General features: G+C 36.0%; 1 protein-coding gene across 3 annotated transcripts in view; it reads right to left on the reverse strand.

Moving 5' to 3' along the window:
• Adgrg6 (adhesion G protein-coupled receptor G6) overlaps positions 1-18228 on the reverse strand; it is a 149648-nt gene that overhangs the window by 48914 nt on the left and 82506 nt on the right. For all 3 annotated transcript variants that reach the window (XM_029561966.1, XM_008829828.3, XM_017797326.2), the window contains 3 exons: positions 15896-16519; positions 7117-7185; positions 762-847 (listed from right to left, as the gene is read on the reverse strand). In XM_029561966.1, coding sequence (XP_029417826.1) covers positions 762-847; positions 7117-7185; positions 15896-16519 — 779 coding nt within the window. The remainder of the gene's footprint in view (positions 1-761; positions 848-7116; positions 7186-15895; positions 16520-18228) is intronic.

An 18228-nucleotide genomic window follows, 5' to 3' on the forward strand; every position in this document is an offset into this window, starting at 1 on the left:
GCCAAAAAAAAAAAAAAAAGATGAAATTCTCACACACTGATGCTGACTGGCATATAACAATAAGTATGGTAAAAAATGGAATGTAAGATATATACTAAAGAGGAAGGAAAATAAGTGCACAAAGAAAAGGTGAAAGAAAAGCTGTTATTTCTCAGCCAGTGGTTGATCCCAGCACAGTGAGTGGAAGCAGCAAGTGGAAAACTTGCTCTTGGGTTTTTATCAAGTATTCAAACAAATAAACAAGAAGAAATGGATTTTCAAATAGCTAAAAATGGATGACCTAATAATGCGGCAAGATACCTGTTTCCATTTGTGTAATATTTTTCTAAGATGCTGATAGTCTATTAGGCTAAGTTTTGTATCTTGTGTTCAAAAACACCTCTCTTCCTGTGCATAAGCACAAGTTCTTGCTTGTATCTATCCGTGTGTCTGTTTATTTTAAGATTTCATTTTTATTTTTAAGTATGTGTATATGCATGTGGTTATTTGCACATGAGTGGAGTGCCCATGGAGGCTAGCCTGGAGTTGGAGTTGCAAGTGGTTGTGAGCCACCCAACATGAGTGCTGGGAGCTGAATTCTGGTTCTTTGCAAGAGAAGAGCACGTTCTGAACTGCAGAGCACGTTCTGAACCGCTTCCCGCTATTCACGTATTTATAAGGGACAGTAGTTTTGTAGTAGTAAGATCTGCGGCTTCACCCAGAATCGCTCCCAGGTTTATACAAGTTTTAAAACAGAAGGTCCACCAGACCCATTCACTCACCCATTCTGCCACTTTGCTCTGTACTTTCAGTTCAGGATGATTAACGATGTTGTGGATTGCCACAGATATTCTAAACATAACCCCATCTGCACATTAGAAATAGGATTAATCTAGTAATTATATTTTATATTCATAACATAATGCAGAATTACAATCACATCATTTCACACATGTTCAAAAGGTACATAAGGCACAACATGTTTAGAAAGATTTTGTATTAAAATTACTGACTGCTCCAACTCCTTAGAAATAGTTATCAATTATCTTACAGATAATTCACTGCTTTTAAATAATCACTTGGTTATGACCTTTGCAATAATCGTAAGCTATTTTTTGATTCTATAGGTTTATGACACCTAATGCCAATAAGGTGATGATTTTTCCATGTAAAGTCTGATTTTTGCTAACAAGAAAGTATACTGTTTCACATATTATGAAAAGTGATAAATGGATATGAAAAATTAAAGGGAGTACTCAGCAGGATTTAGTCTGAAAACAAACAGGCACATACATATCCCTTCTCTAACAATCCTTTCTCCCTTCACCACACCTTCCTTCCCTTTCCCCCTCTCCCCTCCTCTCTTTCCCCTTGTCTCTCTGATCCCTTTCTTCCATTCCTTCCTCTCAGTGAAGCATTTACTTCTAGCAAATTATTGGGATGGATTTGATCAGGTTTTTCACCTAAATTTCTAAGTGTGGTCACCAACACCAAAGTAGAAGAGAAAAGTGAATGTTTACAGATGGAATTTGAACTGATCTGATAAGCTTTAAAGAAAATCATATTGTGAAAAGAAGGTTCAATGCCCCTCCCCTCAGGAGAATCTTTGAAGCGGTTGAGCCTTTTCTCCCCATGAAAATTGAACCCACCACCTGCAAAGGTTTGTGAAATACACTCTAGTTGTGTGCTTTGGGGAACTTGACTCAAAGTAGCTAATGAGAAAAATACTCTTTTAAAATATGTTAAAGAGAAGGGAAAATTTGATGTCTATTATTGCCAGTTATCTTTCTCTATGGTTTTTAGATAAATATTAAGTAAAAAGCATAAAAGATCTAAAAATACATAATTAAAACAATGTTGAAGAGTGCATTCAATAAAATTGTGTGGAAACAGTAGAAAACTATGTAAAACAACGTCTCTGGTAAACTCTCCCAATATACCAAAAATGTAAATTCTAGTCCCACAGTCATGTCATCAAAGCTCATGTTAAATCATATAAATTGTCACCTGCTAATACAATAAAACAAACATATAAAACTCGCCTAAGTTCAAAGACAACTGAGATTATTTATTTTAACTTCTAAAGCTCCTCTGATATTTTAATGATTTGACTTTTTATATTCCTTTCATAAAATATGTTTGGAAAGACAGTATTTAGAAGAACATATAAAAATTACAGTAACTCAAATTTAAAAACTCTGCATAGCTCCCACCATCAAATCATGGGCATTCTTAGAGGAAATTCAAGTTGCAAAGGCCCCAGATTACCTTCAGGATCCAAGGGATAGATAGTCTGTGAAAATTCACAGATGCTTGTAGAGAACCTAAAAGCTACCACTAGATGGAGTAAGAAAGCATGCTTTTGCTCTAAATTATTTTTTTCTCTTGCTTAGATTGAAAATATTACAGAACATTTTCTTGAGACTGTAATGGAGGTAGGGCACAGATTCATTATTTGTGGAAATATTTAGATCAGCCATGACATCCTAAAAAATCTGTGAACAGTTATTTTAAAGATGACTTAGTATGTATTCTGAGGTATTGGTTAAAAATTCTACTTAAAATAATGAAATCTCTGCAAAGAAAATAGAAACATTTCAGAAACAAACAGAAAAAAAAAGTTTGTTGATATAGCAAGGTGGTATACCTTTCAAACATGCTAACTCCCCTCTCTTTTCCCTTTGTTAGAAGATTATTGTCAGTAAAATTCTGACAGTCCAGAGGTAAAAACACTGGACAAGGGAGATAACGTTTTTGACAGCTGTGCCAATCTTTATGACAGACAAAATAGGGCTTTCTAACATATCAGATGACAGCCTGAGAATGTTTACTATACCAGTTTCTCAAAGAATAAGAAATTGTTGATAGCATGTGAGTGACATTAGACAGTTCAGGCCATGGCTTAATGCGATTTACTCACAGGAAAAAATAATTCACTTTTCAATTATTTTAAATTAGGTTAGAAGGAATAAAATCTTATTTGAATATCCTCTATCTTTAATACTTTGTTACTTTTCCTCTTTAAAAATGTTTTTTTTTTTCCCAAAAAGGTCCTAGGCTGTAAAATGTGAGAAGCCAGATGGAATATTTTCCGTTTTCACTTGTATGTTATAATGTGTAGTTATGATTTCATTTTATAATAGTGAAAATTATTTTCCATGTGAATACAGATAATAAACAAATAGCAAGAGGACATTACAAGTATATGGTAAAAATTGCTAAGATGATAGACAACTTTGAGCACAAAATTTTGAGACTATTTCCACCACATGACTTCTTAATAGTTTTAAACGTTAAAAAATTTTTCTTAAGCCCAACAATGAATGAGTTAGATTCTTCTTTATTAAAGTGGTCAAGATAAACCATTTTAACTGATTCTAATATTTGCTTGCTTTGTTGAAAGTCCAGCGAAGGTTGTGACGCAGAGAGAGATGGACTGAACAAGGCTCTCTTCAAGAATGTCAAAAACTGCATGATTAAGTGAATACAGCTCCACTCCACCAAGTAGAGAGGGCTCTGAAGCACCCATATAAATGTTCTTGGGCAGCAGAGGGTGTGCCAGTTGTGGAGGGAGAATGCCACAGAGGCTCTTTGTATGTTCATACAAAGAGGGAAATACTTGGTTAGAATTATAATATTCCCATCTGCTGGCCAGTGTCCATATGAAATATGCACTGGAAACTTCAGCTGCTGGTGCTTTCTTGGGGGTTGCTGGAATTTTTGCTCCATCATAAATCTCCTTGGTGTAACTAGCAGAATAACCATAAACATTTCCCTGAATCGATGTCTTTATAACCCTAATGAAATTTATATCTATGTCTCATGTAAAATATTCCATACTTCCAATGTTAATGTCCTCACAGAGGAAGTTGATATAACCTCTAAAGCCAAAAGAAAAAAAAAGTGATCCAAGTGAGTTTCTTTTCTCCATGCTTTGAACCCCTGGTTATACATTCCAGATGCCTTGGCTTTACAAGTTAAAGGACCAGAGTTTAGGATTTCCTTTGCTTCTAGCATTTCATTTTGGGGAATGTTAGTGTGTTGAAGGCAGTGGTGTGGTCACCTAATTAGAATATGTCTTTATTACAAGAAACTGAAACCCCTAACTCCAAATTGCAGATGGCCATATATGTGGCCAGTCTAAAATGTGGCAGAATAAGGAAAGACAGATTCACCTGGCTTTTCCTCTATTGACTTCTTACATGATATAACTGTCATATTTGAAGATGATGATTAATACTAATGGAAAAGTATATATGGAGAAAAAGTTAGGAAGTGTTGAAAATTAGCTGAATTTTTATCATTAAAAAATTGGGGCCAGAAGTGGAACTCAAAGACAGGGTGCTTGCCTATCACATGCACAGCCCTGAATTTGATCCCCAGTACCATAAAAACAACCACCAACAACAAACTGATGACTTATTTAAAATCAACTCTAACATTCTTCAACAAGCAAAAAATGGAATGAAATATTACATAGACATTGTTATAAACATCATAAATATCTGAACATAAAGTTGTCATCTAAGAAAATTTAAATGACAAAAATTAGTTTTCTGACACTGTAACATTATTTTAAAACCAGTTTCCCGAAGTGGTAGTTTTGTTAAGTCCAGCCTGCTGTTCCTTGGGCTGTACTACATACATCTATCTTTCAAGCAAACAAAACTTTCCCAAAGATAGTACTTCAACAAAATAACTTTTCTTTCTCAGATACAATATAATGAAAACCAATTCCTTTTACTGAAATGTCTTTTTCTTTGAAGGAAAATGGAAATGCAGAAGAGAAGCATTGGATGATGATGATGAGGAGGAGGAGGATGATGTGCATCAAGAGACCACGGGTGATATGTATTTATTTTAGGAGCCTTGTAAATGTGCAAAGGTACTAACTGTTGCCAGTCATAGAACTTTGCTGGAACATTCGATATTGTCACTCTCAGAATATAATTTTCTAATACTTTAGAAACAGTACAGGTAGAAAAGGTGATGAATCTTACCATTGTTCTGTTTATGGATTCTGTTAGTAACAGGAATGTTAGAGGTGACAATGGGTCCTGTACTACTAGAAGAATTTACAGTAGCTGGTAATAAAGATGAAAAAGATGCAATTTTACAAGGAGCATAAAATAGTTAACATGGATGAGCAATCTACAAGTAATGCATGAAAATGCATAGAACGAGAGAGGAAGCCATTTCTTGCTGCTAATACTATTTAGACTAAAAGCTTACAGTGCATGCAGTGAAACAAGGCTTTCTATGACACATTAAGGATCATCTCACATGACTTTGGTGCCATGTAGCACAAGGGTCTGGAGCTGGCACAAAGGGACTGGGAAAGGACTTTTAGATTCTACACCTAGGTCTGCCGTTAATAGGCTGTTAATCACACAAGAATCCACAAACACTGACCTGACCTGTGGGACGAATTCCACAAGGATGACCTTACAGGGGAGGAGCACTACATCAGAGATGCATCTGACACTTAACACACCCACAAGAACCCCATCTACAATGCTTTGACAGCAGCTTTCTATGGGACTCAACACACATAATTTCCCTTTAGTTTCTCTTATGAGTGCGTTTGTACAGGAGCACAGTCATGTGTGCAATGACTATTTGTTGTCTTGTGTTGTTTTGTTTTGAGACAGGGTTTCTGTGTAGCCACAGCTGGCCTAGAGCTTACTATGTAGACCAGGCTGAACTTGCTCTCACAGAGATCTGCCTGCCTCTGCCTCTGGAGTGCTGGGATTAAAGGTGCATGCCACCACACCTGGCTTGTTATTTCTTTTTTATTAAATATACTTAAATCTAAAATGTTTAAGAGATGAAGAGAATTATATTTCAAGAGCACCAGAGAAAATGATGAATTAATTCTTTGACACAAAATTCATGTAACTATATTTTCCATTCCAGAATGATATAAACACTTAAGAATGGAAATAATATTGATGATTTTTTTAAAAAATTGTGAACAATCGAGTTTATCTTAATCAAAATGTATCAGGATAGTGCTTTTGTTCATTTATTTTAAAAATACAGGCAATAAAGATAGAGAAAGCTGAGTATCTGATCCTTTGGCCCAAAGAATATTAGATAGATATTTCAGAATAATGAGAAATAAGTAAACAAGTTGTTAAAACTTTCAGATCAAGGTTTTTCTGGTCAATTTTATATAACTATGCTGAATTCACAGAAAGAAATAAGCAATGTGATTTTTCATGGGGGTATTGACTGGAAAGTGTATCCAAGAAATGTTTTAGAAAGGAAAACAGAAAACAGTGAGTTTCCTCCTTTGACTCATCTCCTATTCTGAAATACAGAAAACAAGTTAAGTTTCTATTCATCTGATCCCCCTTCTAACCTGTCACCTTTGTGCCATGATCCACTTAATAAAGCCAGGTTTTATGAAAAGGCATGCCCATGATTCTCATGTGGTGTAGAACATGTTACTTTTATAGAGGAATTTAATAAAATAATGGTTGAAAACAAGTCATGAGAAATTAGGAGGACGAATGATAAATTTAAAACAGCATACTTATGTTACCTTATAACTTACAGAAGTTTATGTATTATTTAGCATGCAACTATTTAGTATATAAAACGGTTATATCCACAATATAATCATTAAGCATCAAAATAATTAATACAGTAATATTAATATGAGCTTAGTATAATCATTTTATCTTGAGATTTAAGTTATACTGTACATCATAAATAGCCTCATGGCCTCATCTTCAATATCTTATCTAAATACTCAACATAAGTTCCTCCCTCATTTATGGACACGAGTACCTCTTAAAAATATTGTATGCCTGTATAGCAGAGTTTTGCAACCACCTGAGAAGAAATAGGGGAAAATAAGATCAACCTTTGTTGCGCAGCATATAATCACGTACATTTAGAAAACTCCATGTTTTATGGGAATGTGACCAGTGTATCCTAAGAATGCATTCTTTCTGCACACTGGTACTGTGTACCCACACAGCTAAACCATATCCAGAAATTCTTCTGTTTTGCTGGTTGATGGATTTCCAAGTGAAAATTAAGAATTAAAAGAATCAAAGCAGGGACAACTACATCATCCCAAAGAACAAGTAAGAAAAGAGTTTGCAGAGGATGATGCCAGTTACCTACCTTGACAGAGGGTTCCCAGGTCTGAGCAGCTGGCTAGCTCTGCCGCTGGGAGAGGGATCAGGTAGGAACCTTGGTCAACACAGAAGCACACACACATTTAACCCATGATTTACTGATATTATCCGAAAAGCAAATATTACAAATCATGTAATTGGTAGAGCAGGACCAGACCTAGAGGAATCAACTGATAATACTCCAACATGAAAATATAGTCATTCACTGTGCTTTAATTTCCTAATATGAAATTGAAAAATTGAAATTGCCCTTGAAATCTTGACTTCAGTTTGTCAGCCATCCACATATGACAGGAAAGAAGTGCTTTTGTCTCTTAAAGTTTGTATAAAATGTTTGGGGTCTTTTTTAATAATGAGCTGTTCATGTAAATGAAATAATATAAACATCAAGGCTAGGTTTCAAAAGTGAACTTGAATGATATGAATTACCATAAAATGCAATTCTTAAATCTTGGCACTAAAATATCTGTACTTTTTGCAATTCCGGAAATATGTTTCTCTGATTTCAAGTCAGTCTTGTTTCTTGTTACTTCAAGTTTTCACTGGCTCATCCTCAGAAGGAAATGAATGTTGAGCTGATTTTCTAGTAGAAGAACGAACTGTTTTCTGTTGCCCTTTATCTTCCTGTGATGATTAACAGAGTTATACTAACAGGTTGGGGCTGGCAAAGATGAGCTAAACTTATTAAAATGAATACTGCTTTTGAATAAACACATTAAAATAAATTCATACATATGCCTATACACGTGACATATATGTGTATAGACATAGGCATGTAATATATTATATATCTAGTTTAAAGGGGCATATATATGGCAGTAATTTTATTCTAATGTTGAAACTTTTTCCCAACTTTCCTGTGGGAATCACACGTGAAGTTAGAGCAGGTGCATGAGCTCACAAATATGTCTAATTAAGTAAATTATATGCGTAAGCAGAGAACATCTCAAGAGTTTAACTGTGTCTCAAGAACTGTATTCCACATTCTCATTGCCTCAGGCTCATGTCTCATGGAAGGAATCATGGAACCCCAAAAAGGGTCAGTCCTACAGGCAGGAGACGCCGCTTCATGGGTTCCTACAAAAAACACCCAGTGCCAGCAGCATGAGAGTGCAGAGGCCAGAACAGTGCACCTGGGATGTTAGCTCTCAGAGAGGCATGAATGGGAGCTGGTTTCACAGTTCTAAGTGCTCAGGGAAGAGCTTTGAGGGTGGTGGTGGTCCACAGAATGGAACAGCAGCTTGGTGAGAAGAGTGAACAGGAGGTCCAGCACAGATGCATTGAGGTGGTGAGAGCTCTGGGGCAACCAGACCGAATTCTGAAACATATGTCTAGGAGGCACTGAAGAGGTCTGGGAACCCAAGAACCTGGCATCATTGCAGAAGTAATTATAGAAAAGCGTGGAAATAATTAGATGCACGTCATTGTAGCTTGTGGAAGGCCTTCTAGATTAAACACCATGAACATCAGGGCTCTGAATCTTTCTTCCAGTGTGTGCTCAGGCTTTACTAAACAAACTACTGAACATAGTAGGAATGACCACTAAAAGTCTAGTCTCTCATTTAAAGGCAATGGGAACAAATAGAGGAGGACTTGGTTAAAAAAATAGAGTATCACTTGAAACAATAACTCTTGAGGTTCTAAAACTAAAAGGGGAGATACAAAAGGGATGGATACAATGAGGTGGATACAAGAAATGTAAATATAGAATGTGTAAGACGTAGTGGATAATTGGAAAGGGGAAGAGAAAGGAGAGAGAACTTTTTGCTAGTCTCCATCTTGAGAAATTGGTACATGATGACATAAAAGGAAATTGCAGGAGCATAAAGCAGGTTTCCATTATGAGCAGTGCGGGAAGCTATTTGTCTGTGAGACATCTATGATACATAACTGGGAAGTTGTGCTTCTCTAAGAGGCCCAGACAGGAAATGCTTAACAGAAACTTCTGAAGGGTTTGTGTCTACCAGAGCTGAGTATGGATTTCAGAAAAGAATGGGAGGGAACTAGAGATGTTACTGTATTCAGGCTTCAGAGGCAGAGTTGGGGGGTGCAGGGGAACAGCTCCTGGCCAAGATAGCTTCAGAGAATTTAAGTGAAGAAAGTTTAATGGTGGGTGTGGTGAGGAGTGTAACTGAAAGGTTTAAAGTGATAAAGGCTGGGCAGATCTTTAACTTGGCAGCATAGGACTAGTGTCAGTCCCGTGGGAACCATGAAACCCAGTCTGCAGAAGTGTGAAGAGGGAACACCAGGAGAGGAAGCCTGGTAGTGCAAGGAAGCAGAGATAGAGAGGGATTTTGAATTCTGAAAACATAAGCAAGTGTGTGCTTTGGGAAAAAGCATTTGATGAGGCAAAGTTGAAGGAGGGTGGAAAAGGAGATGGACTTTTATCTTGAGTGCTTTCTGCCCTTTATTCCTTCCCATCACAGTGTATGCTCACTTTCTCCCAGAACTTGCTTCTCCTACAGGCACTTATATTTTCAAAAGGACTTGTGAAAATGAAAAGAAGCTATCAAATGCAATGTGATCAGTGAAACCTCAGCCATTGTCATGCAGCAAAGGAGACGCTTGGATGGAGTTCCTGCAGTTCTCAGATTACACACAATGCTGGCAGTCCAGGGTTCCTCAGACACTTCTGGAACTGATAAAATATCTCTCCAAGACAAAGAGAGATAAGAGACAATGCTGTGGGAAAGAAGTTCTCAGGCAAACTACATTTCCATTATACTATGTTAAAGACCTTAGAGGTGGGAATAGGAAAAAAAAATAAAAAGAGTTATGATTTAGAACAAGATCGTGAACATTTTATCAGATCCATTGTATAAATTTCAATCTGTGGCTTGCTTTCGTGGGAAATTGTAAATATTTGCTTCTGAATATTTTAATTAGTTTTTCTTTCTGAGGAAATGTCTATTTGATCAAATTGATAGTGCTGTATAAATAATAAATAAAAACTGTGTTATTATGAGCTCATAGAGCAGGAAAAATTAAATTTGAATATTATTTTAGTCAAAATGGCACAAAAACAAGTGATATAACTTAATTAGAAGAAAGTTATATCGATAAATGGAATCTCATATTACAAACACACAGAATTACATAAAAAATGCATGAAATTCAAAGAGTAAATAGAGCTGAGTGTGGTGGTATGCCTCTTTAATTCCAGCTACTTGGGAGGCTGAGACAGGGGAATCATTTGAACCCAGGAGTTCAAGGCCAAGTTTCATCAGCATAGTTCTACCTCAAATAAATAAATAAATAAATAAATAAATAAAATATTTTCATTTCTACTCATTTACATCTTCATAAGCCATTTTCTTAGGCTGATAGATTTACAAATTGGGAGATTATGAAAAGGTACAATTCATTCTCTTGAGATAGTGATCTATCAATCATCAGTGATTTTTAGAATGTAATCTATGTATGTTCTCTGGTGTTTTATTCTATCCATGAATATTTAAGGCTGATTAGTTAACTGCAAAACTTAGACTCAAATTTTCTTGAAGAATGAAATCATTGAATTTGGGTAGTTGAGCTTGGAGATGTATTTTAGTTGATAGCGTGCTGGCCTAGTACACATCAAGTCCTGAGTTCCATCCCCAAACATTGCATAAAGCTGGCATAGTGGGGTATACCTATAATCCTAGCAAAAGATGGCAGGATGATCAGAAGTTCAAAGTTCTCTTTTCTATGTAGGGAGTTTGGGGTCAGCATGGGTGAGAGATCCTGTCTCAAAAAAGAAAAAAGAAAAAACAGAACATTGGTTAAAAATAAAGCTCTAAAGCTCCAATGTTTCTTCTCTGTCTGCTGCTGCTCTCCTCAGTCATGCTACTGAAGGACTCACAATTACTCATATCAGAGGTGGTAAAACAGACTGAGGCATAGACAGCAGCTCATCTCAATCCCTACTTAAGTATTCAAATAATAATAGAGTACGTTGTAAAACAGCAGAAAAGAATTATAACCTTTCAATGTTCCTCTTTGTTGCTGTTACTAAAATGAATTTTATAACTTTCCTGAAACAAACACATTTTAAAATTTATCTTATTTTATGATTTTATTATATATTTTACTTATGTATATGATTTTTCTTGCATATATTTCATTGTGTGTGTGTGTGTGTGTGTGTGTGTGTGTGTATGTTCGTGTGTGTGTGTAGGTGTATGTGTGAACATGTGTTTGGAGGCCTGAAGTTGATGCCAGGTGTCTTCTTCAATTGCTCTTCACCATATTTTTTGAGACAGGTTCTCTCACTGAACTTGACTTCACTGATTCCACTAGGCATTAACATGCTCCAGAGAGCCTTCTGTCCCTGTCTCCTCTGTGCCGGGACTACAGGCATGTGCTGCCATGTCAGACTTTTTACATGCATGTCAGGGATCCAACCTCAGGTCTTTCTAGCCATCTCTCCAGTCTTATTTTATAACACTTTCTTATTATGTGTAAAACTATTTCTGGAGATCGCCTATGCCCATAATGGGTTTGAGTATCTTCAAAGAATAAAATGCTTATAACATTAAAGTATTTCATTTTCCTTTAAAAATGACTGAGTAAGCTAAAAATGTTAAACTCAACAATTTGTTATGGATAGAATGAAAGAGCCAGTAATTGAATTTTAGAGCTGCGAAAGGTAAGATTGTAACAATTATGAAAGGGCAGGAACTGGAGAGTTGAGGGGGCCTTCACAATTAGGAACAAAACTCTAGAGATGAAAACAGAAGCCCATTGAAAAGAAATTCATAAATTTCTAGAAAAGAACAGCAATAAAGTTGAGTACTTAAATGTATGTCTTATCTCTGGGTCCACAGTGACTAAGAGATAGAAGTGTTTAAGAAATGCTTGTTAAATAAATGTAATTTATTTGAACTTGGACTATGTTCTATTCCTCAGGAAGGAGCAGAAATCAGTTAAATAAATAAAGCCAGTGGAGAAAGCAGTGTCTGTTCTTTGTGAAAACTGATGGGCATTAGCCAGTATCTAAACTTTAATCATAACACAGGCAAATACTCGCACATATAATTAAAAGGTCAGAAAAGGAAATTACCTATTCCTGGAGGTCTTAGAACTGAGTATATTTAACAATTTTTTTCTAGGAAAAAATAAAGATGTCATAACATTAAGAGAATTATTGAGAAATACATTTATTTAGGGAAAAAGTGACAAGATTAATGGTGATTTTTTAAGAAATAAACCTGTTAAACATTTCTCAAATTAAAAGGTATTCTCCAAATGGAAAATTATAGGGAAACAAAACAGTACAATTATAATTTGTTAAAAGTTATTAATAGCATTGGTTTTTATTAAGGTTAGGATAATTGATATGTGAAACAAATGACTAAGTATTTAACTAATCATTAAACGTAATCTGTTTTACTGTCTTGCTTTCACATTAGATAATAATTTATCTGGCAGTACACAGCTGGAAAATCTATTCATTTTCTACCACAAGTTGATCTTGGACTAGTTCATATTGAACAGATATTGTTAGTTCTTTGGAATGCTAGGAGTGAGATCCCACTTTCCTATTGGTTACTGTAATGATTGTGAGTTTGTGGAATTATGATAATATAAACAGCAAGACACAATAATCCTGGGGAAAATGAGAACATGCTTTTTTTTTTTTTTTTTCTGCTTATTGAAGCTTTGCCTAACAATCTAAGATACAATCTTTGGTGCAGGTATTTCCTGTCTGTTAATAAGTAACTTGGATTCTTCAGACCCTAAGCTGATGATTAAGCTGCAGGAAATTCCTTCTCCCACCATTCCTCCTGACACACACTGCGGGACAACTGAGTACACCCACTGTGGGGTTTAGCATCACCCTGGAATGTCGAGATGACTGCTAGAAAAGTAAAGAGACTCCAGTTCATTGCCTCTGTAAGGCTGTGGTGTTCTTACGATGAAATCATTTTGAAAACTTACAGATGACTAAGAGACTTGACCATGCATTTGATACATTCTGGTAATTGAAAGACTTTAGGAAATGAGTCTCAAAGGCAGTATTTAAGAAAATAGGAGGAATGTATGATCTCATTTATTTGTGGAATCTCAAGAAGCTGAAATCACAGAAGTAGATTAGAATGATGATTCAAGGGTCTGGAGGGCAAAAGGTGGGTCACAGGGGCCCAGATCATCAGTCAAAGGAAATAAAAATCACAGGAGTAATAAGTTTAAAAGAGCTATTGTACACCATAGTGGCTGTAGTTGAAAGCAAGGTACCGTGTGCTTAAAACTGAGAAGAATCTGAGGCTATAACTCAAACTGTGTCCTCCTTTCCCCAGCACTGGGAAAAGAAAAACATAGAAAAAGGAAATTGCTAAAAGATTTACATTTTTCTCACCACAAATGATTAAGTGTGAGTTAATAGGTTGAATTAGCCATTCCACAATGTATATAAGAAAACATTATGTTGTACAACATAATACATATAATTTTAAAAAATTTATTATTTTTTTATGTGTGTGTATATTGCCTGCATGTAGGTAAGTGCACCAGTGTTGTGCAATGCCTGCGGAGGACAGAAGAGGCTGTCAGATCCCCTAGAACTAGAGTCACGGACAGTTATTAGCTGACATATGGGTGCTGGGATTTGAACCCGGGTCTTATGCAAGAACAGCTGGTGTTCTTAACCACTGAGCCATCTCTCCAGCCCAATACATATAATTTTTATCAATTAAAAATAAAAGAAAATATGAGATTCCCAGACAGAAACTGGAGATGTATGTTTTAGCAAACCAACCACCTCAACAACTTAATTTTTCTAAGCTCCACTTTCTGCCCTATTTTAAATGAAAGGAGTGGTCTAAATTGAGATTCTCAAACTTAAACTCCCATCAAGGTCAGAAGGGATGTAAAGATGAAAAAGCAAGTGGAATGGGAGGATACGGGATGTTCTAAAGGCTGAAAGGGAACAGGCACAACTGAGCTCTAGCTGTGTTATTCATGCAGAAATGCTAGCCAAGTAGTGTTTTCCAGAACCAAATAATTAGTTTTTATGTGAAATTTAATTTTTTAATGTTGGAAATAAAGTCATTATGTAAAAGCCTATTGCAGAACACACACAAATGAGCAGCACACACAAATATACCGGTACCTCCCAAACCTAAGGGCACTCTGGGGCTTGGTTCATCACCTATGGCCTGGGTTTTTGGAGTTTTTTCACTGCTATCCAAAGTGTTGAGTCTTAGCCAATCTTATGATTCTTTGAAATAGTTTCAGGAGTCAGCAAATTTGTTCATGAAGATTGATAGTAAATGTTTTAGGACAGTGGGCCACAGAAGGATCAACAGTGAATATTTTAGGATGGTAGACATGCTGTATCTGTCACAGTCAGACAACTTGGCCCCTTTAGCACAGCCACAGCCATTGACAATACAGAAGCCAATGGGTATTCATTATTCCAATAAAGTTTTATTTATAAAGTAAGTTGTCTGATATAGGCCTTCTCACTTTGCCAACCCCTGGCCTAGAGGATTCTTTCCACTGTTGCATACAAACTACTTTTGAATAGTACGCTTCTTTCTTTGATTGAAAATTATGTGATTAGCATCTTAGAATTAGTGTTATATCATATTTCTGATTGATTCATTTTTATTTTATGTGTGAATGTTATGCCTACATGTGTGTAAGTGCACCCGTGTCATGTAGAGGACAGAAGAGGATGTCAGATCCCCTGGAACTAGAGTTATGAATGATTGTTAGCTGCCATATGGGTGCTGGGATTCAAACTGGCTATTTTGTGAGAATAGCCAGGTTCTTAACCGCTGAGTCATCTCTCCAGCCCCTAGTGTTATATCATTTTATTTATTTATTTATTTATTTATTTATTTATTTATTTATTTATTGTCTTTTTGAGACAGGGTCTCCCTGTAGCCCCAGCTGTCCTGGAACTCACTATGTAGACCAGGCTGGCCTTGAACTCACAGAGATCCGCCTGCCTCTGCCTCCTGAGTGCTGGGATTAAAGGCATGCACCACCACGCCTGGCCTGTGTTACATCATTTTAAACTGATCATGAAACCATTTTTTTGTGTGTTTGAACTAGCCTCATAATAAAACAAAGATTTCCAGAATTAACTTGTATGATATAAAGAATATTAGCTATAAGTCTATTTTCAATACAGTTTTTGCCACATATAATTGTTTTCCTAAATAATTTACATTCAACTATCTCCAATAGCATCACATTTAAAGGCTTGCAAGATTCAACCTGAGAGAAGATAGTATTTGAAACAGATGCCTATTGTCAAACAAATGGGGGCCAAAGTTCAAGAAAAAAAAATCAGTAAGTCTAGATTAATCAAGACTTTCCATAAAATATATAGTTTGATATTTCATACTTGCTGAATAAATATTATCCTTTTATGTGCTGGCTGTTTATTTAAATAATGAATTGAATTTTGTTCCAGAACGATAACGATCAGCCTGTTAGTGTATCACTTTGGTGAGTAAAAACCATAACTTATTAATTTCTCTGGTTTCAAACCTAGTGCTAACATTTTCACTTGTTGAGCAATAATTAGAAATATTTTGTTCTGATAATATGTGTAGTATTTTATCCAAGAATGGCAATGCCAAAAGTTTTCACTAAGTAACTGTGGCTTCTCATCAAACTTGGGCTGTGAATGGCTGAGCAGATAACATCTTTAAAATTAAACGAGCTCTTTAATGACAATTATATATATGTCCACACATAGCTTCTCATTGACAAAATTTTCATTGAACGATGCTAAAAACGTGAAGAATATTAATTTTGTGCTACAGACTTACCACAGCTCAGGTTGCTCTCAGCTTTCAGAGCCTGGGTTGGGATACTCCAAAAATCATTTTGCCAGTCCACAATATTTCCTTGCACACTACAGCTGAGGTTGGAGAAGATTTTCCAATCCATGGTAAAATTCCAAAGGCGAAAGTTATAAATGCTCCCCTTTAGAGATGCAATTTCTTTTCTATTGGAGCCCAGCAGCAATTTCCCCTTCCCAGAAATGACTGAACCAATGGTGGAATCACATGGAGCTGTTTCATAGTTTCTCTTGAAATTTATACCAACGGAGCCCGAAGTATTATTCCACACAATGCAGAGCTGCTCGAAGTTCTCTGTGAAAATGTCTTCTTTTTCCTTCACAGGTAATGCACTGTTCAGTAAGCATTTTGAGTCAGAAATGAATAGGAAGTAGTCGTTGTTAGTCTTTCCAAAGCTAAGCAACTGTGTGAGGGATGCGTCTGAGTAGGAGAAAGCCATCCAGTCACTGTCTTCATTGTCAAGCTTGGTGACTTCGAAGCAGAGTGTGAAAGCACTGAGTTCTGGAATGGAGACACTTTTTGCAAGTGATACCTGGTAAGCATCTAGTGTCTGGGGAAAAATGACCTTTTGGTTCCTTAAGGACACAGCAACTAGGACAAAACAGAGCCAGCGATAAAGCAAAGTAACTCCAGAATACAAAATGCCTGTGTCCCTCAGCCCTTACCACCTTCTAATTAACTTTCTCCTCAGTCTTTACCCTTCCTGCACCGTTCTCTGCCCACCCTCTGTCATCAACCCTTTATCAATGGCCTCCCACCACTATTAAGAATAGCAAATTCCAACTATTTTTTCTCTATCATTTCGTCTCACACTGAAATTCTGAGCTAGAGCCATGCTGCAATTTTTTTTCTGTTCTAAGCATTAATAATTAAAACCCACAAGTCCTTAATTAGGAAAGAATTGGTTTCAGGATGACTTTTCTTGTACATAATGATTTTTGAAAATAGGCTACTTTTCAATACTTTCTAAACACAAACAACAGTTCTATATTTCACTAATGATTGTGTTTTACACTCTCAAACATTCTAGACAAAACTCTTCTCTTCAGAACTTCCGTTTTGTCCTCTTTCCCTCAATCATCAGGCTCTTTTAGGGACAAATGTAAACAAATCCTGCTGAAGGGAAGGAGTCCAGTGAAAAGAGAAACAAAGGTGGAATTTTGAGATAGAGTGCCTTCACTGATGGACACAAGGGCTAATATTCTAGGAATATAGGAAGCAGTGGCTATAAGCTCCATAACAGCTTGGCATCTCAGCTCTCCTGTAACCCTGGGCATGTTCCTTCTCCTTTCACAAACTTAGTCCTCATTGTAAAATAAAGGTCAATGATAGCTACAGCACATGGTGAATGAGAATGAAATAAGTTAATACCTCAAAGCACAGAGCAGTGCCTGTACCACAGCAATATCTAGTGGTTACTATTATCATATACATGATAAATTAAAAACAAAGCTGCTTTAGACTAATACCTGGGATATATGTGAAATCACTAAATAATACAGTATATTTAGCTCTCTATATTAATGTAATAGATAAATGTTTCTCAGAATACTACTTAATACTGGTTTCAAAGGAATATTTTTGGATATATCACATATATTGACCAAGAACAGCTCTATGTTAAATATCATTTCAATATAGTCTAGTAAAGAAAACTTTTGCTAAAATTTAAAACAATCATGAATTTTGTCTACTTCATAAATATGAAGTAGTTAAGAGATCTACTTATGCAAAGATACACATTTTATAAACCCAGTTTTTACACACCATTAAAAATGATGGAAGGAAATATCAATGTTAGTGATTATGGCTGGGTGGTGGATACACGGGGTATTGTAATTTATTCCTTTTCTATTTCTAAATGTTCTATATTTTATCATTTTAAGGTATGTTTTATTCATTTATTTATTTTTGTTCTTTTGAGACAGGGTCTCCCTGTAGCCCCAGCTGACCTGGAACTCACTATGTAGACCAGGCGACCTCAGTCTCACAGAGATCCACTTGCTTCTGTGTCCCGAATGCTGAGATTAAGGGCATGGACCACCACCATGCCCAGTAAGACATTTAAAAAAAATTACTGTGCTTAACCACATATGCACTGATGTCAGTCACAAATACTAAAATAACTCTCCAGCCTACCATGAAATGGATACTAATGAGGGTCAGCCATTTTCCTGGTTGTACCTTTCTGTTTGTTTGTTTGCTTGCTTTAAATACATGGTGTCTACTTAGGCTGCTCAGAAGAAGAAAAAAGTGTTTAACTGTGTAATTTTTAGAGATAACAGGAATATATATATATA

The sequence above is a fragment of the Nannospalax galili genome, unplaced genomic scaffold (assembly GCF_000622305.1).
Source record: "Nannospalax galili isolate Female #2095 unplaced genomic scaffold, S.galili_v1.0 scaffold154, whole genome shotgun sequence".
In the NCBI taxonomy this organism is placed as follows: Eukaryota; Metazoa; Chordata; class Mammalia; order Rodentia; family Spalacidae; genus Nannospalax; species Nannospalax galili.